At 43.4% G+C, this 26,204-nt stretch overlaps 1 protein-coding gene across 2 annotated transcripts in view; it reads right to left on the bottom strand.

The window, feature by feature from the left end:
• LOC129868338 (rho GTPase-activating protein 7-like) overlaps positions 1 to 26,204 on the bottom strand; it is a 66,532-nt gene that overhangs the window by 18,061 nt on the left and 22,267 nt on the right. The window contains exon 1 of one of the 2 annotated variants that reach the window (XM_055942232.1): positions 4,026 to 4,216. The exons of the other annotated variant lie outside the window; for it this stretch is intronic. Coding sequence (XP_055798207.1) covers positions 4,026 to 4,038 — 13 coding nt within the window. The 5' untranslated portion in view covers positions 4,039 to 4,216. Of the gene's footprint in view, positions 1 to 4,025; positions 4,217 to 26,204 lie in introns of those variants that run through there. 2 annotated transcript variants of the gene reach the window in all.

Here is a 26,204-nt window from a genome sequence, read left to right as displayed (position 1 = left end):
GTGGGGTTGGAAGGGGATGAGGTGGGGTGACTTTTGCGAGGGGATCAGCTGTACCTGCTGAAGTATCACATAGTTTCAAATAACTGACTGAGGCTCTAAATCCAGGGGTATCTGAATGTGCCTGTCAGGCAGGTCAAATTAAGCCTATGGTGGGATATGTTGTTACCTCCCTATTCATAACATCCTGCACTGAAATGTAACTATACTGTTAGCTACCCAAACAAGTGGTCAGAATGACATCACAGGGCTGAAAAAGGCCTAAGACTGTTGGCCAAAAAGTTAAATTATGGCCAAAAAGAGTGTTTTGGCGTACGGGATTTTACCAGGGAATTCATGCACTCATCACCGTTCCACCACTGTATGCGCTGTGCATGACTGTTATACAATCATGGTTATATCAGACTTCCAATTTTAATAAGGCCAAGCAGACAAATACCTCAGGCCGCGTTGGAGGAAGTTGTGCTTTTGGGCTCTGGGTTCTGATAAGAGATGTATGCTCTCAATTAGACCCCTCCCTCCCTCGCAGTGCCAGTAAGTCGGAGGAACATGTTTCAGGGGTCTGAGAGGACCGGGATAATGGTGCTACGTTCTCTGCAGGTGTGTGTGTGCACAAGTGCGACGTGTGTGTGATGTGTGCAGGTAGCAACGGCTGCAGTATAGTGATTAAGGGGTCTTCACCTCAGGCCAGCCTTGACTCAGCCTTCAAGCTGCCTCCCAGAGTGGCGTCCCAGCACACACCCAACACACACTACACACAGTCACTCAATGCCTGGAGTCACCTTATAAAGTGCTACTACTGTGTGGCCCTCCAGGCCTAGAGGCCTAGCTGTCCTTCTCCAGAATCCCAACGCCTATATGAATTGATAGACACAAGAAAAGCATCTCGAAGCCGTTGTGTGGTATGAGAACATCTCTCTGCTCTGACAGCTTACATGGTTCTGATCTTCAATGTCCCTCCAGAGATCGTAGACTTAGATTCGACAGTCTCAGTGGAATGCAAATACAGCAGTCCTCTGCTTTTAACTGGGATGGCAAGTGGCAAGTGAGGCGTAAAAGTGTTTTGAAAACCTCAAATGTCTATGAACTTGAGTTGAGATCTGTAACTTTGAGTGCTAGGGATGTGGCCTGGTTAGATTTTTAACCATGTCAGAGATGAATGTACAGTATGTATATGTTCTGATATATGACCAACATTTGACCTTTGAATGTAAACCGGAAGCTTGTTTGCTGAAGACCTCATAAGTCATGGAACAGATAGAAAATAACAAAACAAAACAGAATGGACAGACGCTGGCTATTTTACGTAAATTCTCAGAACCTTTGTCGTTAGTTCTAACCAGCAACGTAAATTCTCTTTTTAATTCTCCTTTGTTGTTATGACGCAACCAGCAGTCTGGTCTCAGAGAAAGTAGTATAATAATGTAAGCCCTCCAGGATGTTTGATAGGTTACGTCTTCCAATTCGTATGATATTGTACAACTGGGTAAGATGTATGATACTATACGTCCTCTAATTCGTGTGATATTGTACAACCCACTCTGTAAATTTGATGCACTTTTAGAGTATATTATTCCAAACAATGTCTTAAAATGAACAAAATCAAAAAGGGTATGCATATGAATATTTTTAGGGTTTCATAAATTAATGTAAAAATGTGTATTTCAGAATCCAGACATACTCCATATGTTAGAGCACACTATAAGGAGTATAATGACATCAAGATGCTGTCTGTATCATGTGCACAGATCATAGAGTCTTACAGGAGACATGTATAGGTCTAAAAAAGGGCCTACAATTGCCACTTTCATTATGACTTTCTCAAAAATGGTTTGTGATATAAATGTAAAAAGCATGTCAAACATCCTTCCTCCCAATGAAGTTTCTATATGAGAATTGTAGGAACAATCTGAGATACCAAAAATAATTTCTGCTTTTGCTGGAGTGGAATCGCCCATAGATTCACAAATTCCCACAAATTCACTTAGCAGTTATATCCAACCGTTGATCATTCCCATCATGTTTGGGTCCAGTTAGCTCTCCCATGTACTGTATGACACAAACTGAGTGTATGACACAAAATCTGAGTTCATATGGAAAAAGTAACAATGACTTTAATGTAAAAAATGGCTAGTGATTGTCACACAATAACTAATCCCACTTAACATTTTGAGTGAGCAAAACAGCTAGAGTGTCAAGTTAGTCACACAGCTCCACAGTGCTGCCTAATCATTCCATCCACACCAGCCCTGGCTAGGCTTAGCTCGTTGCATTACTCCCCTGCCAAAGTTGGTATAATTGTCCCTGCGCTCGCCTATGCTCTGTTGCTTCTGGTTGCTAACAACAGTCCATGTGATCCACTCATGCCAATGGAAAGAGAGTCCGAGGGATTTTCACTGCTAAAGTTAGAGAACTGTAACTACTCAGAATACAGAAAATATAATTAGTGGAAAAAAGTATTCTAAGAAATACTAGACACAAATGAACAGGTAAATCTCAACGGAACCTTTCCAGAGGACCATCTGCAAATGAGCCAAACTTATGTCTGAGTCTGCCTTCCATCACTATGAATCATGTTGACTGGGTGGAAATACTTGGCTTCTAATCGTCAAGTAGAACTATGCAAATGACAAGAAGACAAATCTTAAATGGTGAAATACAACAGTTACTTGATTTAGAGACCAAATACTCTAATCCATTGTAATGACTGAATGTCTGGTTCCTCTGAAAAGCTAACACCATGGGAAAAAACAGAGGTGCTAAGCCTTTTATCTCTGATTTCAAAGTAGCTGGTTTTCTATCATATCTCCTAGTTCATCAAATGTATTAACTACAATTTGTACGCAGATAATGTGATATAACAAAAGATTTGTTGGTGTCCATTACTGGGCGTTACAGGGAAGCCACATACAAACCGCCGCCGTAGATGTTTTAACTAACCTGTTCTTGGCAATACTTTCTTCATTCTCGATTCTGTGAAAAAGTATCTTAGAAATGTCATTTTTCAGTTGCAGGTGGGTCTATAACAACCATTGAAAATTCAGGAAGATATTAAATTCATGTTTTGGTAACACTGTGTGATGCTCTGTCATCTACTTCTACAGATGGCCATGGCCGCGTCGCATAGAAACGACTAGTTCCTGGTAAAATGCTGGGAAATGCTAGATGTGCGGCAGCTAAGAGGGAGAGGAACCTCCTGGGGCGGTACAAAACATGGATTTAATATCTTTCTGAATTTTCGCTGGTGTTTGTAGAACCACCTGCAACTGACATTACTATAATACGAAGAAAGTATTGCCAAGAACAGGTTAGATGAATAATCTATGGCGGCGGTGTGTGTGGTGCTTTCCTGTAACGCCCAGTAACAGACACCAACAAATCTTTGGTTATATCACATTATCTGGCGTACAATCTGTATCTACTAATTTTGCAGCCTGAACCATTTAGACCTTAGTGCTAGGAATATGTATGCAGCAGGCAACAAATCCATTATATTTCATACTCTAACATTATAACTGACATTAATTTAAACAATTTATAGGCACCTGCATGAAGAATACAATAAAACACTCTCCCACATAACATTTAAACCTTCAGGCCAGAAATAAAATATTACATTTGTACTCTGTAGGTCTACATTCTTAAGATGTCATTTGAATATTTTATGTTGACCTTCTTTATAGTATACATTTTCTTAATTTTAGAGTAAACAGAAACATACGTTTTGAATCTATGCCAAAACAGTCAACATTTTTCATTTAAATAAGTATATTTCAAAAGCCTGTTGCAAAACTATATAGGCTTCCATATGTATTAGACGAGACGGATGCTCATGTGGTGGTCCGTTACGCCTCATATCATCTAACTCCTTACCTCATCTTGAGCATCAGCCTCATGAACCTCACAGCTGACATCCTATTAGGCTAGTGGCTCTCTGAATATGTTAATACATCTACATTGATATTTGTCACTGTCCTAGAATTTGTTATGCTATTACTGAAGTAAACACAATAAAAGTTGTTACTTACTTGTAATCAACATGGTGCTGTAATGTTGTATTTAACTCTTTTAAAGAATGAGGAAACTACTCACTCAAAAATAAATACAAAATATACAAATCAAATCTTAAACCAATATTGAAGATAAGTCCAGTTCTCTTGGTCATTTAGGGCATCATAGTGAAATCAGTAAAGCGTTTCAACTTTCCAGCCGCCTTTTCCCTTCCCTGCCTGGACCATACCAACTCCACTTAACGCTCACCCGAGGGGGAAGGTTTCAAAATTATATCATGGATGACCAAGGCTGTTGACTTTGAAGCATGCCATGGTATTCATAATTTATTTAACACACTGTGACAACTAGTAGAAATGTAACATCTGATATAAAATATTCATTTTAAATTAGCTAAAGTATCCCCTCCCCCTTAAGAGAGTGTGGTTGATCCCATGACGTTGCCCTGTAGGTACTAAGCTAGAGTGACCCTGGTTTTAATCTCTATGGAGTGACCAGACAGAGTTTTCCAAACCTCAGACTCCGGTCATGAGGGGATATTTTCCCTGTATAGTCAGACTTGATAGTTAAAATTAGATGTAGCAGACATTAATCAGCCCATCAAGGTAAACAATGAAAAACTCTAAGACAGTTAGGCCTCAACCAAGAACATGGTGAATTTCCCTCCCCGCAGGCTACATATGAGCATGTATTTTTATGTAATACTGAACAATGTGTGCTTTATGCTATTCCCTCCAATATCCAGATGCCGCATTTCCTACACATTAATGCCCTCACTTTCCTTGACAAAATTATTAATATTGATACTGTATTTTCTGATCCTACTACAAAAACAATCAACCCATTTTTGTCATTAGAGCTCACTCAGGCACACATTCAGACATTTTACAATAAATGTACCTTGAAAGTCTAATTATTCCCTTATGGTACCTATCTCTAAAACACCAACAAACACCATGTGGTCCGACCCTCTCCTGAAGCTCCTATCACATCATCTTGTAAAAGGCGGCCATTGTTTCAAAGCAGCAATGGAACAATGAGAACTCTAAAGATGACCCTTAAAGCACCATGGAGGATGACAGGAACCTGCGGTGCTAATAGTACTCCACTCCAAGGCTTCATCAGGATTCATTCCTAGGTAAGTCATTAGTAGTAATAGGTTCCATTTACAGTGTAGGTGTTTGATTAGGATCTTTTCAATGTGAAAACCCTTGGAGAGGTCCACCGCTTCGCTGCATTAATTCACAGTTGAACGAAAGATGGAAAGAAATGTCAACAGCTAATGACTTTCACACAAGAGCGAAGATACAGGACTCATGGTCCCCTTAGCAACCTTCCTGGAGCGCTTAGCTTTATAATAAAACCTGGGTCCTGAGGGTACTGCAGCACCCCCTGTAAAATCGGACTTAATAAAAAATGATTCACAAAGGTAGTGCACTGGGCCTTTACAAGTCCTGCATTAGTGGGCCGATATAGCCTTCGGCAAACCCCCCACCCCCAACTATCTTAAAGCGGCTATGTGTCATAGTCTATCACAACGCAGACTTAAGTTTAGTTTTAGTTTTAAAGGGTAACACTTTACTTGACACCCAGTGTCCTAAGACGTTATGACACGGTTATAACCATGTCATATGTCATAACAGCTGACATAACATGTCAATCTGTTATAAAATGGCCATAACACTGTCATAACACATATTTACACCTGTTGTGACATATGTTGTGTTATTTTAGGGCTGGTTATGATGCCTACATAAGAGTGTCAAAACCAACAAAACCTACCACAGGAGACAAAACCTTCCATTACACCATAGCCTACCTGGGAAAAAAATATTTGAATAAATGTGGCGTTTGACACGCTTATGTAGTTGTCATAACCAGCCATAAAATAACACAATATATGTCACAACAGGTGTAAATATGTGTCATGTGTCAATATGTGTCATAACCTGATCATATTATGTCCAGGTTATGACAAGTTACATCAGCTAAAGTGTTATGACACTAGGTGTCAAGTGAAGTGTTACCTAATAAAGTAATTGCATGGAAGTACCATTCATAATACATGATTGGGGTGTGCACTGCAGCCCTTCTCCCATCACACAATCTGTTTTAATTCTACACCTAATACACTATATTAAACCTATTTGCTGCTCTTGAATAGTTTGAGTTCTGTGGATGTTTTGAAGCTTGCTGTTATGTAAGAGATATTATGACATCTGGCCTTTCTTCCTGATGACCACAACTCCTACATACTGAAGTGATAGGGATTAACAAGGATGAAAGGATTGCTGCTGCTGATATTAAAGTCTCTCTCTCTCCCATCAAATCAAACATAACCATGACGACAGTCTGATCTTACTGAAGTCAAGTAGCACCTTGACAACGCAGATCTTTTTCTAAATACACTATGTACAGTCAGCTTGCCTTACAATAAATGCACATCACAGAGGAATTGGCATATTGAGACATGGAACCAGTCTGGAACTAAAGAAACCACACTGAATACTACTACAAAGAAGATCATTCCACATCTTCTCACTTTACGATATGAGCTTGGACAGGTTGGGTGAAAATGACCAGGCTACAACCATTATGGGTCTATACTGTATATCAAAGACACACATCCAGAGGTCCAATAGCATCTTTCTCCAAGCCATCATTCCTAGAAATGACGTACTCAGCATTAGAATCTTTGGGTTGATGAAATTATGTTACTCCAACAGCTGTGGCAGACCGGCCAGCAGCCAAACCGCTCTGTTCTGTTGTCTGGTTTTTATTACAGCTCTGAAGTATTTACAATGACTGTGATTATGGATAATAGCTCAGCCTCTGTATTGGAAACTGTTAGATCCATCCATGAGACTGCTCTAAAGCAACACTAGTGACATGTAGGTAGGTTTAATACAAAGTGACATACAGTATGTCCTAGTGTCCTCTGTGAGAAGGACAAAAGGACGTGTGTGTGTGTGGTTACTGCATGTGAAAGTTAGAGGACAAGTTACCCTGTCCTCTTTTGTGTGCCTGGCCATAAAACTGAGAGGCTCAGTAGGCCTGACGTCTGCGTTTGGCAGCTGCTCAACTGTTTACCCCTGGTCACTGTTTTCTAAGATTACACAAGAACACACTTCCTTTTCCCAAGCAAGTTGAGGAGGGCGTCAGAATAGGAAGAATTCAGCCCCGCTCCCAGGGGAGTGTGTGTGTGTGTGTGTGTGGTTATGAGAGTGTTTACTCTCATGAGCTTTGTTTTTTATTTGTGTTTACTGTGTGCACTTTTGATTGATGTGTTTTGATTTGTGTGTGTGTGAGTCTGCATGTGTGTATTTCTGTCTGTAATCTGAGTTGAGCCTCTGATCTTAAGGCTGGTATTTCCGATGCTGCAGGAAGCGCTCTCTCTGTCTGTAGAACTGTGTCCCCTTCCACTCACCACCCTCTTCACTGACTGTACGGCAGCTCCAGTGGTGCCCAGGTCCCTATTTCTTCATCTAGCCTCTGTGTACAAATCAACTTATCCTGAACACACTGGGCGCCTCTTCACTGGAACCAGCAAGCACGGAGCACACTCACTGACAACCCCCTCCTTTCTAAAAATAACTTCTAACTTTAGCAGAAATGTTTTATCAAAAGCTTTGATAATAATAATAAAAATACAATATTTTTGCCTCTTTGTATACCCTTCAGGGACAGGGGTGGCGGTGTGGAATGAAGCCTGTGAAAAGAATTATAGCATTTGACATGGAAACTGGAAACTGCATAGATGACCTCCATAAAGGTAATACCAAACTCATGAAAGGCCCTGGTCTACCCTGCATTGCCCTGCCATGGTCTGAATGTTATTGTATAATAGTGGTGAGTTTTCAGGGCCTGTTTGTCTCTAACTGTACTAAATATAATTGCCAGAGCTCAGAGCTTTGGCTACAGTAGGCCAGACTCTGTCACAGGCTAAGCAACAGGGCCAGTCCCCGAAATGAGCCTCCGACGAGCTACAGAATCAATTAAGTGGGGACATAATTAGAGCTGTGCTTTATTAGTACTTAGGGATGATCTGCAGCGCAGAGTAATGGAGCATCCATGTACAGTTCATTTGGAAGGAATCTTTATCAGGACACTGTAGAGCCTATAGCTGCTATGTTGTCTGACTACAGATCTGTGTTTAGTTGTCTTTGCATAACTCGGCCATTGAACATAATTAAATGGAACAGTTCAGCGAACACGGTTGAGTTGGTCTATGTCTATCTGTTTAATATTTTTATATCCGTCAAATGTTTATATTAGATGATGTTGATCTTGACTATTGGATTTGGTGGTGTCTTGTTCAAATTGTATTGTTTTATTTAGAGTTATATTCCGGTCCTGTTCTGAGGAGATCTGTACAGTAATATTTAAAACAGAGGACGTGTCAGAAAGATTTTCCTGTAATAGAAAACCCAACGTTGTTTATTTAAGTTGATAATTGCCCTGAGGGCAGGAATCTCCCCCCAATCTCCTCCATCTTAAACACAGGCTGAAACAAATGGGGGAATAAGGTACATTCCATGGTTGGGTAAAAAATGATCAACAGACTAGCAGTGTACCCCACTTAACTTTGATGTTAAGGTATTCACACGCGTGTGTGTTTAGCATGTGTACTTGTTTTGGTAACCTATATGAAGTGTGCACTTGTTACATGACGTGTGTAAATGTTGACATACATTATGAAGTGTGTACAGTACTTGTTGATGCAGTGGAAAGCCAGGGCGTCATGCAGGCTAAAGGTCACAACAGTCCCTAGTGGGGTTCTTAGTGTTCCGGAGCCTTCCCATCAGAATATCCCAGTCCCACGCCATCCCACATTCTGTCTCCCAGCCACCGACCTAAAATAGCATCTCTGATCCGTCCAGCTTGTTGTCCATCCATCCAGGAAATGTCCAAGCTGTGATGTACATTGGCCTGTTCTCTCTGATACCATTGCCTTCCTCTGTGTTTCACATGGATTTAGCTAAAGCCATCACATGGAATTACGCTCTATTGACATGGTCTTTAGTGTCTAAATCCAGAGCTCTGACATTTATTCAAATGGAGTTTGTCTATATCCACTGACTGTACCACGAAACTAGATATTCAAGCAGCTGCTTGTTGTTGCTGATGACTCCAATTTGAACCCTAACTTCGGTTTGAACCCTAAAACAGTAAAGTAGGCTATATACAGTAAAGTAGGCTATATACAGTAAAGTAGGCTGTATACAGTAAAGCATGTGCTAAAGTATGTCAACAAATAAAAAGGCAGTATTGCTTTACCTAGGTAAAGGAGCAAAGGAATGCTGGATTAAAATTTAATTTTGACACAATTCTTTGAGTCTATGACGTTGAATGTCCAATAGAAATCAGTCTCAAAGTGCTTTCTTAATTACAGCTGGAGAAGCCCATTCAATCATGCAGGTGTGGAGATTGTTACGCCCGCCAATGTCAGTGTTCATCTGCTTTGCTTGGTTAAAGAAAGACGTCTCCAAGATGTCTGGCAGAGGCCCAGAGATTACCCATTCAACTCAGAGACAGGAGGGAGCCTGTCCGATTTAGGCAATACCTGGACTGAATACGTGTGTGTGTATGTGTGTGTGTGTGTGTGTGTGTGTGTGTGTGTGTGTGTGTGTGTTTGACTGTACACAATAAGAAGAAAGGAGTGTTTGCCTCTCCTCTTCCCCATGCGATGTCAGCTGTTCTGCACACACAGCTATGAGCCAGAGCATATTGTTTAATTATCCCCCTAGCCCACTACATAAGGGATAGATGGGTCTACACATTTGCAACCACATGTGTACACCTGCAGAAGAAATAGGACACACACACACACACACACACACACACACACAACAATGCTTAACATACTCAAATGCACATAAGCGTGAGACAGGTGTGTGTGTGTGTGTGTGTGTGTGTGTGTGTGTGTGTGTGTGTGTGTGTGTGCGTGCGTGTGTGTGTGTGTGTGTGTGTGTGTGTGCGTGCGTGCATGCGTGCGTGCGTGCGTGCAGTATGAGATGAGTGAAATAATGCTTGTAAAAGGGGGAGTGAAATAACGATAATGACATAAGAGGGAGAGTAAACTGGGTAGTGTTATGTCTGGAAGTCCCACAGTGAGTTGCTCCACAGGAATGCAGGGAAACAGACCAGTCTTCAAAGTCCTGCCACAACAGCACCCAAAACTCCCCAAGACACGTAAGAAATGGTTAGATGTCTCACCTCGCGGGCTTTCCTGTGTTTCAACAACATGGGCTCTTAAACTATCTGGTACCAGTTACAGGCACTCTGCTCTAATGGTAACAGTCATTGGCTCATAGTCTTAGAGCCAGGTGACTGGATAGGCCAGTCCAGTAAATGACATGTCCTGCCAGAGGAAGTGGAGAGAGAGAAGGAAAAAAAGAAAAGAGAGAGAGAGGGAAGTGAAAGAGCGAGTGTGTGTGAACGAGCGCAAGAGAGAGACTTAGTGAGAGAGGTACAGAGCAAGGAGAGAGATGGAGGGAGGAAGAGTCAAACCACTAATTGTCCTTGTAAGCGACCTTCACCGCATCTGATCCCTCTCCCCTCAAATGAAGCAGGTCCCATTCTAATTAGCGACTCTCTCTCTCACTTAGCGCCACACTAACTCAACACCCTAACACAACGTCCATGACAGGACCCACACTGCTCCCCTCCATCCCCTTATGGGCCTAATAAACCTTTGATGGCAACGATGACTGATATTCCCCACCCAAAATTACAGTGCTTAGTTATTGGTGATTCATAATCCAGTTTTGAAGTGTTAATGGGGAGCCCTATTTAAGATGCCAGCGTTTAATATACACTTCCTCCAGTTACTGTACACTAAATCTTCAACACCTTTTTTCAGAGCTATTACAATTGGCTGGTTTCCCAGGACAGGAGAGGAGCTTTTGGGTCTTAATGCTCTGATGTGACCTCTCTCTCTCTCTCTCTCGCTGTGCATGCTGGGAGTTTTTTGGAGTTTGAGTGTTTGGTGTGGAGGGCTCTGTCCTAACATTTTTCTTAAATGTTTTATTTCTATGGTGGAGGGTTAATGTTTGTTTTAGCGGTACCCACAGTTTTTTTTCAAAGTTAGGGTGGAAGAGGACAGAGTTTTAGTTTCCTGGGGTTTGAACGGGGTGGTGTATGCAATGGCTTCGCAGCCTAGTGCGGAGGAGACGCTGTCGTTACGGAATGGATTCAGGTGTGTTCTTTCAGGTGTGTTCCTTCAGGTGTGTTCCTGAGAATAGAATTAAGGTGGAGGAGATTCTGCTCATGGTCGGTGAACAGGTAGGAGCTGAATTTATACATTCCGCTTCCAGAATTAACAAAGCTGTGGTTGTGTTAATGAAAAGAGCAAATTTGGTGGGTAGGCTCATTGCTAGTGGAATATTTGTAAGAGGTGTGTTGGGGCCAATTTCTCCTCGTTCTACCCCTTCAACCAGGGTGGTAGCAAATGTACCTCTGTTTATTACGAATGATCAAATCAGGTTTTGGTAAGTTTGGTTTCGTGTACTGTTGGCAGGTTTTCAGGCAGATGCCGTCAGGCATGTTGTTTTGTTCCGGATGCAAGTGTTCATGTTTCTGAGTAACAATGAGCAACAGTTAAATGTGCATTTTAAAGTTAGGCATGGGGAGGGGCTCTCGCAGGGTTTGCCAGCACAGATAGTCTACGGTGCTTTGAGTGTGGGGATTTGGGGCATAAGAGCTTTGCGTGCCCACATAAAGGCCGTAGTTAAGGTGAGGGTACAAGTGACTGTGGGGGAAATCGAGGTCAAAGTGCAGGGGGCCATGAGACGCAGGCAGCAGAGGCTCGGCCTAGTCATGGTACAGATGGTGGTGTAGCTGAGGCTAGGCCTAGTTATGTTACAGATGGTGTAGATGAGGCTGGGTCTAGTCATGCTACGGATGGTGGTGTAGATGAGGCTGGGCTTAGTCAGGTTATACTAGTGGATGAGGAGAGTATAGTGGGGAAGGGGAAGTGGCTAGCGGGGGTGGAGGACGTTGTCATGCGGAAGAGGAAAAAGGGGGAGAAGAAAGGAGGGGAGACGCTGGTTTGGTCAAAGGCACTACGGAATCATTGCCTGGTGCTGGGGGGAGGCCCTGACTAGATAGAAAGGGCAGTTGGTCAGGATGGGAGATGGAGATGAGGGGGGCATGGTGTCATCTCACCCAGGAAACGGTTTAGGTTGAGGAAGTGGGTCACAACAATGCGTAAAGGTCTACCTTCAGACACCGTTTAGATGAATAATTTCTTTCTGGCACTGGGGCTTTTTAAGCTTTGCTTTTGGTCTTTTTCTTTGCTGGCTTTTCTCCCACTTTGGGTAGGCTCGCTTAATATAAATGGTGCAAAAGATGCGAGAAAGAGGAGTGTGTTTGGTGAATATGTAAAACAATAAAAAGTACAGGTGTTGTTTCTGCCGGAGACCCATAGTGATTTGGTGAATGAAGTCGATTGGGGGCTGTTGTGGAAAGGGGCAAGTGTGCTGAGTCATGGGACAAATGTTAGTGCAGGGGTGACAGTCCTTTTTGTACCTGGTCTGTCTGTAAAAATGTGCTCCTCAAAGGAGGTGTAGGGGTAGACTGCTTGCAGTAAAAGCAGAAATTAACAAAAGGGGTTTTGCCTTTATAAATGTGTATGCGCCCAACACAGGGAGAGAGAGGGGAGTTCTATTTGGATGTCTTAGACAGGAACTCTCACAGATAGCGCCTGAGGAGACGCTGGTGGTTGGCGGGGACTGGAACTGCACAATGGATTTTACGAAAGACAGAAATGGGGAGGAGCCTCATTCAGGCTCAGACATTGTTCAGCAGTTTGACCTAGTGGATTTTGGAGAACAAGACATCCCAACACAAGACAGTATACATGGGTGAAGTCTTTGGAGCTAGGGTGAGTGCAGCCTGGCATGATCCATTTTACATGTCCAGGAATCAGAGCAATAGGCTCTTGGGCGCTACCATTCTCCCGGTGGGTATATCAGATCATCACATCACCATGGCTCAGCTGTCTATTTAACCAGGGCCTTGGCAGGCATCCTATTGGAAGTTTAATGTAAAGCTCTTACAAGATGCCACTTTTTGCTCAGGTTTCCAGACTTTCTGGGAAAGGTGGGGGCAGTGATGGGAGGAGTATAGGTCTCTGAGTCAATGGTGGGATGTGGGAAAAGTCCAAATTCTGCTTTTCTGTCAACAGTATACAGCTCTCTCATCCTCACAGGCTAGGAGAGTTTTGGGGGAATTTGAGTGTAGTATTAGTGAGATGGAGCTAATTCTGGTGAGGCAAGACAATGTAGGCCTCCAGGCTAATTTAGCTGAATTATGTAGGGACCTGGGCAGTTTTTTCCAGGTTAAAGCAAAGGGAGAACCTGTAAGAGCTAGGTTCTCCATGCTCAAGGAGATGGATGCTCCTGGCTCCTTCTTCTTTGGTTTGGAAAGACAGAGTGGTGAAGCCAAGGGTATGCATTGTCTACGACTTTCTGATGGGTGGGTGACCTATGTGGTGGGGGAGATGCAGGAGCGGACTGTGGAGTTTTATAGGGCAGAAGTGTGTGATCCTATGTGGTGGGGGAGATGCAGGAGCGGACTGTGGAGTTTTATAGGGCAGAAGTGTGTGATCCTCTGTGGTGGGGGAGATGCGGGAGCGGACTGTGGAGTTTTATACTGAGTTGTACAGGGCAGAAGTGTGTGATCCTCTGTGGTGGGGGAGATGAGGGAGCGGACTATGGAGTTGTATACTGAGTTGTACAGGGCAGAACTGTGTGATCCTCTGTGGTGGGGGAGATGCGGGAGCGGACTGTGGAGTTGTATATTGAGTTGTACAGGGCAGAACTGTGTGATCCTCTGTGGTGGGGGAGATGCGGGAGCGGACTGTGGAGTTGTATACTGAGTTGTACAGGGCAGAACTGTGTGATCCTCTGTGGTGGGGGAGATGCTGGAGCGGACTGTGGAGTTGTATACTGAGTTGTACAGGGCAGAACTGTGTGATCCTCTGTGGTGGGGGAGATGCGGGAGCGGACTGTGGAGTTTTATACTGAGTTGTACAGGGCAGAACTGTGTGATCCTCTGTGGTGGGGGAGATGCGGGAGCGGACTGTGGAGTTTTATACTGAGTTGTACAGGGCAGAACTGTGTGATCCTCTGTGGTGGGGGAGATGCGGGAGCGGACTGTGGAGTTGTATACTGAGTTGTACACGGCAGAACTGTGTGATCCTCTGTGGTGGGGGAGATGCGGGAGCGGACTGTGGAGTTTTCTACTGAGTTGTACAGGGCAGAACTGTGTGATCCTATGTGTGCTCAGGTCTTGTTTGCTGAACTCCCTAAGCTCTCTCTGGCACAGAGGAATGAAATGGACATTCCATGAACTGGCAGAGGCCGTAACCCAGATGTCACCCGGCTGTGCACCGGAGGTCGATAGACTCCCAGTGGAGTTTATTAAAAATTCTGGGGAACAATTGGACTGGATTTCTTTTGCATGTTGCGTGAGTGCGTCGGGGTAGGAGAGTTGCTGATGAGCTGCCATCGTGCAGCTCTGACTCTCCTGCCCAAAAAGGGGACTTGTGTAAACTTAAGAACTGGAGGCCTGTGGCATTGCTCTGTGCGGACTACAAGATATAGACTGAAGTCCCATCTGTACTCTATAGTACACAAGGACCAGACATATTGCGTACCGGGACGCACAATCACAGACAACTTGTTCTTAATCAGGGACATGTTGTTTGGCGTCATTTCCGGTCACAACTTGTAGACTTGTTTACGTGCTGCTGTGAGGTTTGTTTCTAACCTTACTTTGCTACCTGTCAATTTTATGGTTTTACTTTTTAATGACCTTTTAATTGTTTTATTTTTTCCCTCGCTCAACTTTTTTCATTCAACTTTTTCACCCTGGACGCTTTATCTGGACGTGGTGCGTCAGTACCTCGACCAGCCGATGCTAAGTAGTAACATTAACATTATGCCTTCTAATTGCAGTCGCTGTACTCATAATATACAGGAGAACGATCGCCTTGCGGCGAGGATATCTGTGCTGCAAGCCCAGCTTCAGACGCAATCGTTAGGCAAGGGTAATTTAAGTGTAGGAAAGGATGAAACAGCGTATGTGCCACCAATAAGTACAGATAGTAGTATAAATCCCCTCGCACAGTCCCCGCAGCCGAACAATTTTCTCATGGCTTCTGGAAGGAAATGCTGTAGGAATGCTCAACGGATGTCGCTCATTCAGCCAACAAACTTTCAACCGGTTCTCCCCATTAAGCAGCGGGTCAGAGTCAGAGGCCGAGCCTTCTCTGTTCTCTCCTCCTCCTGTTACGGGGTCTGAGACGCCCACCAGTAGGAAAACCCTAGTCATTGGCGACTCCATTACCCTCAGTATTAGACCTAAAACGAATCATCCAGCGATCATACACTGTTTACCAGGCGGCAGGGCTACCGATGTTAAGGCTAATCTGAAGATGGTGCTGGCTTAAGCTAAAACTGGCAAGTGTAGAGAGTATAGGGATATTGTTATTCACGTCAGCACCAACGATGTTAGGATGAAACAGTCAGAGGTCACCAAGCGCAACTATGCTTCAGCATGTAAATCAGCTAGAAAGATATTCGGCACAGAGTAATTGTCTCTGGCCCCCTCCCAGTTAGGGGGATTGATGAGCTCTACAGCAGAGTCTCACAAATCAATCGCTGGTTGAAAACTGTTTTCTGCCCCTCCCAAAAGATAGAATTTGCAGATAATTGGCTCTCTTTCTGGGACTCGCCAGCAAACAGGACCAAGCCTGGCCTGTTGAGGAGTGACGGACTCCATCCTAGCTGGAGGGGTGCTCTCATCTTATCTACAAACATAGACAGGGCTCTAACTCCCCTAGCTCCACAATGAGATAGGGTGCAGGCCAGACGGCAGGCTGTTAGCCAGCTTAGTGGAGTCTGCCACTAGCACAGTCAGTTTAGTCAGCTCAGCTATCCCTATTGAGACCGTGTCTGTGTCTCGATCTAGGTTGGGCAAAACTAAACATGGCGGTGTTTGCCTTAGCAATCTCACTGGAATAAAGGCCTCTCTCTCTCTCTCTCTCTCTCTCTCTCTCGCTCTCTCTCTCTCGCTCTCTCTCGCTCTCTCTCGCTCTCTCTCGCTCTCTCTCGCTCTCTCTCTCTCTCTCTCTCTCTCTCTCTCTCTCTCTCTCTCTCTCTCTCTCTCTCTCTCTCTCTGGAATAAAGGACCTGAGCCCTAGGACCATGCCTCAGGACTACCTGGCCTGATGACTCCTTGCTGTCCCCAGTCCACCTGGTCGTGCTGCTGCTCCCGTTTCAACTGTTCTGGCTGCGGCTATGGAATCCTGTTTTCAACTCTCTAGAGACAGCAGGAGCGGTAGAGATACTCTGAATGATTGGCTATGAAAAGCCAATTGACATTTACTCCTGAGGTGCTGACCTGTTGCACCCTCTACAACCACTGTGATGATTATTATTTGACCCTACTGGTCATCTATGAACATTTGAACATCTTGGCCATGTTCTGTTATAATCTCCACCCGGCACAGCCAGAAGAGGACTGGCCATCCCTCATAGTCTGGTTCCTCTCTAGGGAGTTTTTCCTAGCCACCGTGCTTCTACGCCTGCATTGCTTGCTGTTTGGGGTTTTAGGCTGGGTTTCTGTACAGCACTTTGTGACATCCGCTGATGTAAGAAGGGCTTTATAAATACATTTGATTGATTGATTGATGTTGGACTTGTCAAGAGGTTCTAATGTGAACTTTGGACTGGTCTCTAGATCAAGAGAAGGCTTTTGATAGAGTGGACCATGTGTATCTGTTTAATGTGATGTTTGGGGAAAGGTTTTTGACTTGTGAGAAGATGTTGTATGCTGGGGTGTTATGTATGGTCAAGATGGGAGGGGGGCTAGAGACTGTAGGGAGTGTGCTGGACAGGCATGGGTGTGTTGACAGGCATAGCAGTGTCAACGTATGCAGATGACATTTCTGTGATGGTCAGGATATGCAGGTACTAGAGACTAAGCTGACAAGGCTCCCTCGTACACCTTCAAACAAGGTAAACTGGAGCAAGAGCAAAGCTTTGTTATGTGGGGAATGGGGGGATAGGGCCCCTATCAGTGGGGTTGTGAAGGGCTTAAAATGTTGGGGGTGTACCTAGGCTCGGAGAGGTGGGTCAGGAAGATCTGGGAGGGGCTGTCACAAGCAGTGGTGTCAAGACTGTCACAAGCAGGTGGATCCTGTCCCAAGTGTCATATAGAGCGAGGGTGCTGTTGATCAACAAGACCTGCAACGCAAGCTGGTGCATTTTTTCTGGTCGGGCCATCACTGGCTGAGGGCGACAGTGTTGTACATGTCCGTTCACGGAGGAGGACATGGCCTGGTGGAACTGGAGAGCAGGGTGGCTGTACTCCAACTAAAGGCGGCGCAGAGACTGCTGTACCATACTGATGCCGGCTGGAGGGAACCAGCATGCGCTCTGCTGAGGAGAGCTGGCGGATTAGGGATGGACCAGCAGCTGTTCCTCATGAAGCTGGAGAGTCTGAGTACAGCAGATCTTTCACATTGCATTACATGGGCATATAGAGTACTTGCTTTTCAAAATGCAATGCTCAAATTACTTTTGATATGATTGGTTTCTCATATGTTAAAATACAATTTACTATTACTTAATCCAACTTCTCTTAATTTATAAATACTTAACCGTTTGGTTAACCTATATATTTTAAACTGGTTTGTGTACTATATACATATTTTGAGACCTACAGAACTAATATTCATGTTTGTAAAGTATAATGATATCAAGTATGATATATATACTGCAATGTACTATTATGATTATGACTATTAAGATTTTACTTTAGAGTACTTAAAAAAAAATCTGATATTGACAGGAACAGAAATATACTGAATGTAACAAATGAATCCCATGTATCCAAAATGACGTTGCTGGGATTTTTTTGTTAAATGGTTTTCACACTGCTTTACTCAAATTACATTGGCCAATACCGTAAAATTGTCCATTTACGTAGCAGACACTTTTATCAAGTGACAACAGTTATTACATACATTTTCATATGTTATGGAATTGAACCCACAACCCTAGTGTTGCTAGTGCCATGCTCTTACCACACAGGACCACTACAATACATCATTACAATACTGTAAAATAGAATACATGATTACACTACATAATGACTACTCATTATTCAAGTGCTTGGACAATGTGGGGGAAACATCTCCATGTCGATGAGAACCTATGGCCAAATGCTCAATATAGGTTTGAAGCAAACTAGTGCCTGCTAAACGTAATGTTTGTTTAATTAATGTAACTTTTTTAATTGCATTTGTTAAATTTTATTCCAGGACACTAATGTCATAATTTTATCAACAACAACAACAACAAAAATTGCATCAATGATTGTGAAAGATGTCTTCAATGATCACACATGGGATCGAAATTATGGAGATTTCATTTTCACAACATTTGTATGGGTATTACAAGTGTATAGCCTAATGTAAAAACAGTGTACTGTTCTGTAATGTACAATACTGTACTACATTCAAAGGCACATTTTGTAACATTGCATTTAGCATTTTTTGCTATTTGATTAACTGGTTGTTAAAGCAATTAAATTGAGAAGATATAGTTATGTTTTGTTTTGGTGTTTAAATCAATGTTCTTATGGTATTTCACGGTAAACTTATATTTTGGATCAATGGTTGTGTAGTAAAAGATGTCTCCAAACAAAATGAATGCACAATTAAAGGTTTTGAACATAGGACTTGTCAGTTTGGAGTTTTGTAATAAGAGTTTTGAAAATTCACCACATGCTTGTGAAAATAGCACCAAATTGATTGAAAAAAACTGTACATCTGCAAAAGAGTAATCAGTCTCCATCCAGTGTTTGTCTACATAGAGAGTCATCCATCCACCATCTAATCTAATCCTAAACTGTGGGGCGGTTCCCAAACCTGTCACACCCTGATCTGTTTCACCTGTCTTGTGCTTGTCTCCACCCCCCACCAGGTGTCTCCCATTTTCCCCATTATCTTCTGTGAATTTATACCTGCGTTTTCTGTTTGTCTGTTGCCAGTTCGTCTTGTATTGTCAGGTCGTCCCAGCTGTTTTCCCTGCTCTCTAGTTTTTTGTTTCTAGCTTTTCCAGTTCTGATCTTTCTGCTTGCCCTGAGCGTGTCTGCCGTCCAGTACCTGTCGGACTTACAAACCTCTGCCTGTCCTTGACCTGCCCTTTGCCTGCTCTCTGTGTTATAATAAATAATCTGAGAACTGTACCATCTGCCGCCTGTGTCCGCATCTGGGCCATATCCTGAGTCGTGATAACTAAAGAAACTCAGTCCAGCTTTAAACTTACTCTTGAAAGTTGTAATAGTACGTAGAATGCAAGGTGTAATTTCGAAATTGGGAAGTGCATCATCAGTTCCTCTTGCCATCTTAGTCATTGCTTAAATTATTTATAACTTGTCAGAAATATCCAGATCAACTAGCCCATGTCAGCTAACGTTTTTTAGCTGATAGATATTGTTTACATTTTTTTTGTCTCATATCACATGAATACATATTAGACATGGCAAAATGTATAGAATTACAAGAAAAGTTGCTTCAAAATGGCTAAATGTTCTTTGCACACCATGACAAAATGTGTAGAATTGCAGGAAATAAGCTTAAAACCTGCAAAATCATTGACAGCAACAAGAAGGGTGTAAACAGTTTATTTCATGAACAGTGCTTGTGCCCATAGAAATAGATGTGGCGAGCGGGATGTTACCCAATGCTGGAAGGTGAGCCCTGAGTGAAAAAGTTTGGGAACCCCTGATCTAAAGAACTACACTGGTTTTGAAAGGCAGATAGAAATTAAGAATTACATCCTCAACCATGACATTTACAAACCCCATACTTATTAACTCTCAAACAATATTAGAGGCTTAATGCATATCTCACATCTAAGGCCTTACCATGAAGGCTGCTGTTTAACCCATAAGAGTCTAAGCCAGGAGGTTCCACTAAGCTATATGGATTTCTTTCTTTAAAAAATAAATAAAATAAAAAACTGTACATGTATTTAACCCCATATTTTTGGCACGAAACAGTCTAAGCCCTGTCCAAGCCGGTGTGGGAGGAGGGGTTCTACTAAGCTATATAGAATTGTTTTAAGAAGGTCATACCAGGGATGTTTTTTGCTATTTGATTTTCAAATTTAAGACCCCTTGAAGTATCAAAAAATAAACGTAACAAAAAATGAAACGTCCCTTTTTCAGGACCCTGTCTTTCAAAGATAATTCGTAAAATCAAAATAACTTCACAGATCTTCATTGTAAAGTGTTTAAACACTGTTTCCCATGCTTATTCAATGAACTGTAAACAATGAATGAACATGCATCTGTGGAACGGTCGTTAAGCTTACAGACGGTAGGCAATTAAGGTTACAGTTATGAAAACTTAGGACACTAAAGAGGCCTTTCTACTGACTCTGAAAAACACCAAAAGAAAGATGCCCAGGGTCCCTGCTCATCTGCGCGAACGTGCCTTAGGCATGCTGCAAGGAGGCATAAGGACTGCAGTTGTGGCCAGGGCAATACATTGCAATGTCTGTACTGTGAGACGCCTAAGACAGTGATACAGGGAGACAGGACAGACAGCTGATTGTTGTTCGCAGTGGCAGACCACGTGTAACAACACCTGCACAGGATCGGTACATCCGAACATTACACCTGCGGGACAGGTACAGGATGGCAACAATAACTGCCCAAGTTACACCGGGAACGCACGATCCCTCCATCAGTGGTCAGACTGTCCACAATAGGCTGAGAGAGGCTGGACTGAGGGCTTCTTGGCCTGTTGTAAGGCAGGTCCTCACCAGACATCACTGGCAACAACGTCGCCTATGGGCACAAATCCACCATCACTGGACCAGACAGGACTGGCAAAAAATGCTCTTCACTGACGATTCGTGGTTTTGCCTCACCAGGGGTGATGGTCGGATCCGCGTTTATCGCTGAAGGAATGAGCGTTACACCGCGGCCTGTACTCTGCAGCGGGTTCGATGTGGAGGGTCCGTGATGGTCTAGGGCAGTGTGTCACAGCATCATTGGACTGAGCTTGTTGTCATTGCAGGCAATCTCAACGCTGTGCGTTACAGGGAAGACATCTTCCTCCCTCATGTGGTACCCTTCCTGCAGACTCATCCTGACATGACCCTCCAACATGACAATGCCACCAGCCATACTGCTCATTTCCTGCAAGACAGGAATGTCAGCGTTCTGCCATGGCCAGCGAAGAGCCCGGATCTCAATCCCATTGAGCACGTCAGGTACCAGTTGGATCGGAGAGTGAGGGCTAGGGCCATTCCCCCCAGAAATGTCCGAGAACTTGCAGGTGCCTTGGTGGAAGAGTGGGGTAACATCTCAAAACAAGAACTGACAAATCTGGTGCAGTCCATGAGGAGGAGATGCACTGCAGTACTTTATGCAGCTGGTGGCCACACCAGATACTGACTGTTACTTTTGATTTTGACCCCCCCTTTGTTCAGGGCCACATTGTTCCATTTATGATAGTCACATGTCTGTGGAACTTGTTCAGTTTATGTCTCAGTTGTTGAATCTTGTTATGTTCAAACAAATATTTACACATGTTAAGTTTGCTGAAAATAAACGCAGTTGACAGTGAGAGGACGTTTCATTTTTTGCTGAGTTTATATATAAAAATTATTTGATAAAATATTTTATTTGGCCTTTTCTACTATTAGCCCATACAAATGCATTGAATAACATATTCACTACATGGAACAACAGATAGTCCCCCCAAATTTTTTTTAAAGGAAATTATACATGCATTTTTTTCAACTGGTACCGGCGGATCTTCAGACGAGTCTTGTGAGGCCTGTGGGCGTCATGTACAGTATGTGTCAGTGATAGTCTCAACTTTCCACTGAGGGGTCATAATAGTTTGTAGGCAAAACCGTTCGGACGCTACAGATAATTTTGAGATAAGACCAATTTTCGAGATGTTTCATGGTCTGACAAACAACGCTATAGCTCTGTCACCTTTCACCGCAGATGTGAAAGTGCGATTCAGGTAAATGCGGTGGATTGAGACTAATCCAATAATAAACAAATATACAATACCGGCCAAACATTTGGAAACACCAACTCATTCAAGGATTTATATTTGTAGTGAAGACATCAAAACTATTAAATAACACATATGGAATCATATAGTAAAGATTTTTTAACACTTTTTTGGGTTACTACATGATTCCATATGTGTTATTTCATAGTTCTGATGTCTTCACTATTATTATCACTATTAAAAATATCTCTGAATGAGTAGGTGTGTCCAAACTTTTGACTGGTACTGTATCTCTAGCTTTAACTGACATGTTTTTATGAGGATTTTTGTATTATGCTAATTCGATTTTATCGGGTGCGGGGGATAATCATAGGGGGATAATTAGCACAACAGGATATCTAAGGAAAATCTAACATAATTCACCTCAGTTGCACGCTCTCTGACAACACCATGAAACTTTTGGACACCAACTCCATAATTTCCCCATTCTGATTCATACTTCTCTGACCGTGTCATGATGTCACTCTGGTGGGAATACCAGCTTCATAGCCTCATACTGTGTTCTACAGTGCAATGCTGTGGTGGACTGGCAACCAAAACCAAAATGCCATATACCGTAATCATTTGGCCAGGGGGCAACATTCATCTAAAACACTGCTAGCTAATTAGCAGAGTACAGTTCTCTCCTCCATATTTCAGTGGGTTGAATAAGGCCTGGCTTTGGCCTCACACTACTGGGAGGTGATTGAGCACCGAGGCCCAGCTATGGAGGTGATGAAGGAGGAGTTATGAAGACAAAAGCTGCCAATACTCATCACCTCCTTTTCCTGGGTGGAGGAAGACAGAGGCTTTGATGAAAATGTCAGGCCGTCTTTTCATTATTGAAAATCATTAGCGGCTAAAGACCACGACAGCGGAGGAGAGCATAAACAACAGATGGTGAACAGAGGTAGGTAGAGGTAAGTAGAAGTAGGGCTGGGGTGGTTTGGGCTAACTGTGCTGTTTTTAGGTCCGGGACCGACAGATGGATGGACAGACAGACAGACGTAGATAGAGATATGAGACAGACAGACAGACAGACAGACAGACAGACAGACAGACAGACAGACAGACAGACAGACAGGTATGGAAGTGGAAGTCATCATTAGCAGAATGGACGTACTACAGGAGGCACCATTTCCCTGCACTCTGTGATGCATGTCGGTCTTTTCTCAGTACACACACACACACACACACACACACACACACACACACACACACACACACACACACACACACACCGCACCACACCACACCACACCACACCACACCACACCACACCACACACACACACACTATCCCCTGCCCAAACGCATGTGTCTGTGTGTGTACTTGTGTCTGTGACATGAAAGCTATATCCTTCATCATGGGAGAAGGATGTTCTTGGAACACATAGTGACACACGATGCTGTGTTCCACACTAGGCTAACTGTACAACACCACACAATCACTATGGTGACACACTTGGCATGCACTAATTGGAGGATAGGATTTATTGAGACTACTTGAGAGACAAGACGATGCTGTAACATTGTGTAACTGTTTAAAGAACAAGTATCGACAACAGAATGCTGTAATGTTATGTAAGTGGTAAAGAAGCGTTTTTAAAGCTTGATATTTTGTATCCTTTCACGGTTGAAGAATGACTAAGTACATAGCGCTGATGATCAGTTAACACTGCTATGGGAGTTCATCATTACAGTCTTTACATGACATGCTGCACCTGCAAGTGTGGGATTTGTAATTCCTGCATCTTGTTATACTGTAGATGTGCTCATATTTCTTTTGGATGATTACAGTTTTACACTGTATAGTACAGAAGCATCTCAGTTGGTTCACTGAGTGAAAAAAGCCCTGAAGGAGTTTAGAACTCCTTGCGGCTCTAAGAAGATTCAACATGTCCTCCATGACGCTAACATGCCACCTAGCGGCTTAACATGGCAATGAGACATCGCTGGCCAGTTTCTCTATAGCGCATTCACTAAGAATGGCCACTATGCACACCAGTGATGCTCCTTCATGAATGACATTGAGTGGAATGTGGGACAGTTACCACTTATCCTTAGAATGACACAGAATGACATTGAGTGGAATGTGGGACAGTTACCACTTATCCTTAGAATGACACAGAATGACATTGAGTGGAATGTGGGACAGTTACCACTTATCCTTAGAATGACACAGAATACAGTGCTGCAACGTTGCTTCCTTTTCTCATCTGTCTTGGCAGATCGGCCCATCATTGACAATTTAACGTCTGTTCCATGTTGGTTCAACATATTTGAGTTAAAATGATGTGGAAACAACGTTGTTTCAACCAGTGTGTGCCCAGTGGGACGTTCATAGTCTAAATGTTATTCACATGACAACACATAACATGATCACCCTAAGGGGTCAGACACACCGAGTGATATGTGTAGTAGTTGTTACCTTGGGCCCTAGTGACATGTGTCTGAGAACCTGGAGAGAAGCTGTGTGGTTTGGCTAATGTTTTCTCCATCCCAGGAGGGGGAAAGCTCGGAGGAGTGTATAGCTCCTCATCTGTAACCATCACACTTCACTGGCTTTGAAATCTTATCAGAGCGCCTGGGACCCCTGAATGAGTGTGTGTCTGTGTGGGGGGGGGGGGGGTATTTGAGTAATTGTGTAGTGTGTGTGATGTGAATTTGTGTGTGTGAATGCTTTCAAATAGTCTATGCCAAAGCACCCAGTGTCTCAACCTCAAGACTAACAAGGCAGCTCCCCCTGCCTGACTGCCCCAAAACACATGCACGCACGCACGCACGCACACACACACACACACACCCGCTGAACAGGAATAGGTGTGGAGGGCAGGTTTGACTGAAGCTCAATTAGCTGGAGCAGCCCCTCCACCTGTGGCTTCCCTCACTCTGTCTACCAAATGAACAGACAGACACACAAACGACCACACTGCGCATGACTGCAGACACCTGCACACTGACACTTCTGTGCACGTTTACAGAGTAACACATGAATTACTCGCACAGAAACTTACTCGCACGCACACACACACACACACACACACACACACACACACACACACACACACACACACACACACACACACACACACACACACACACACACACACACACACACACACACACACACACACACACACACACACACACATTGACAACTAGAGAGCCAATTTCAGTGAAGTGGCACTGTGGCAGGCAATGGAATTTATAAAGACTTCACCTTGCAAACCCATTAAACATCTAAGTTTCCTCTTTCATTATTGCATTTCCATGTTCTCTTTCAACTCACCTGCATGTTGCTATTCATGAACAACCACTCTCCACCACCAGATTATCAGGTACATCTAACTCCTGTCCCATATTGATGTGCCTTTTTGTTATCAAAACCTCACACTTCCTTGGTTCTTCTCTCTCTCTCTTTCCCCATCTCTCTCTCACTCTCTCCCCCTCTCTCCCTTCTCTCTCTCTATCCCTTTTATATCCCCTCACATCCCTCTCTCCTCCCCTCTCCCTCTCTCCAGTTTATGAAGGCCCAGTGTCTCCTTGTCGCGATCAGGAAGCTCGGTGGCGACATGATGGATTACTTTTGGGTCAGATGAGGTCCAAATCCTGCTGGATAAGCAGGTCAAAAGGAACCGGTGTTGCAGGGAAAACAGCTGACTAAAAAGCAATGAAGAGGGTAACCAGTAGACAGGATATACATCTAGTGCTGGCGAGAATAAGGGAAGGAGCCGTGGATAAACCAACCGAGAGGAAGGACGAAAGAAAATCTGATCCAATTTGTAATAGAGACAGGATGAAGACGGGCTTGTATGTAAACATGAGGGTTTTATATGTGGAGGGGAGCATATAATCGATAGATTCGCAAATAGACACCTGGGAGAGGTGGAGGAAATATAGGAGTAGAAGGGGGATGGGAAAGAGAGATTTAGTGGTATGGCTGTAGTAACTGTTATCTGGTCTCCCCAGTGCAAATGATACCTTTGGTTCTGTTCACTTGCGTATGGCAGTACTACTATTAAATCAAGATGACAGGGCCATGTAGTTCAATGGGCTTGACCAGGGATGAAGTGTTGTCCTGCATTTGATCCAGTTACTCC

Source organism: Salvelinus fontinalis, chromosome 13 (assembly GCF_029448725.1).
Source record: "Salvelinus fontinalis isolate EN_2023a chromosome 13, ASM2944872v1, whole genome shotgun sequence".
NCBI classification, from domain to species: domain Eukaryota; kingdom Metazoa; phylum Chordata; class Actinopteri; order Salmoniformes; family Salmonidae; genus Salvelinus; species Salvelinus fontinalis.
Note: the sequence above shows the minus strand (reverse complement) of the source record. Positions and strands in the feature narration are given on the sequence as shown.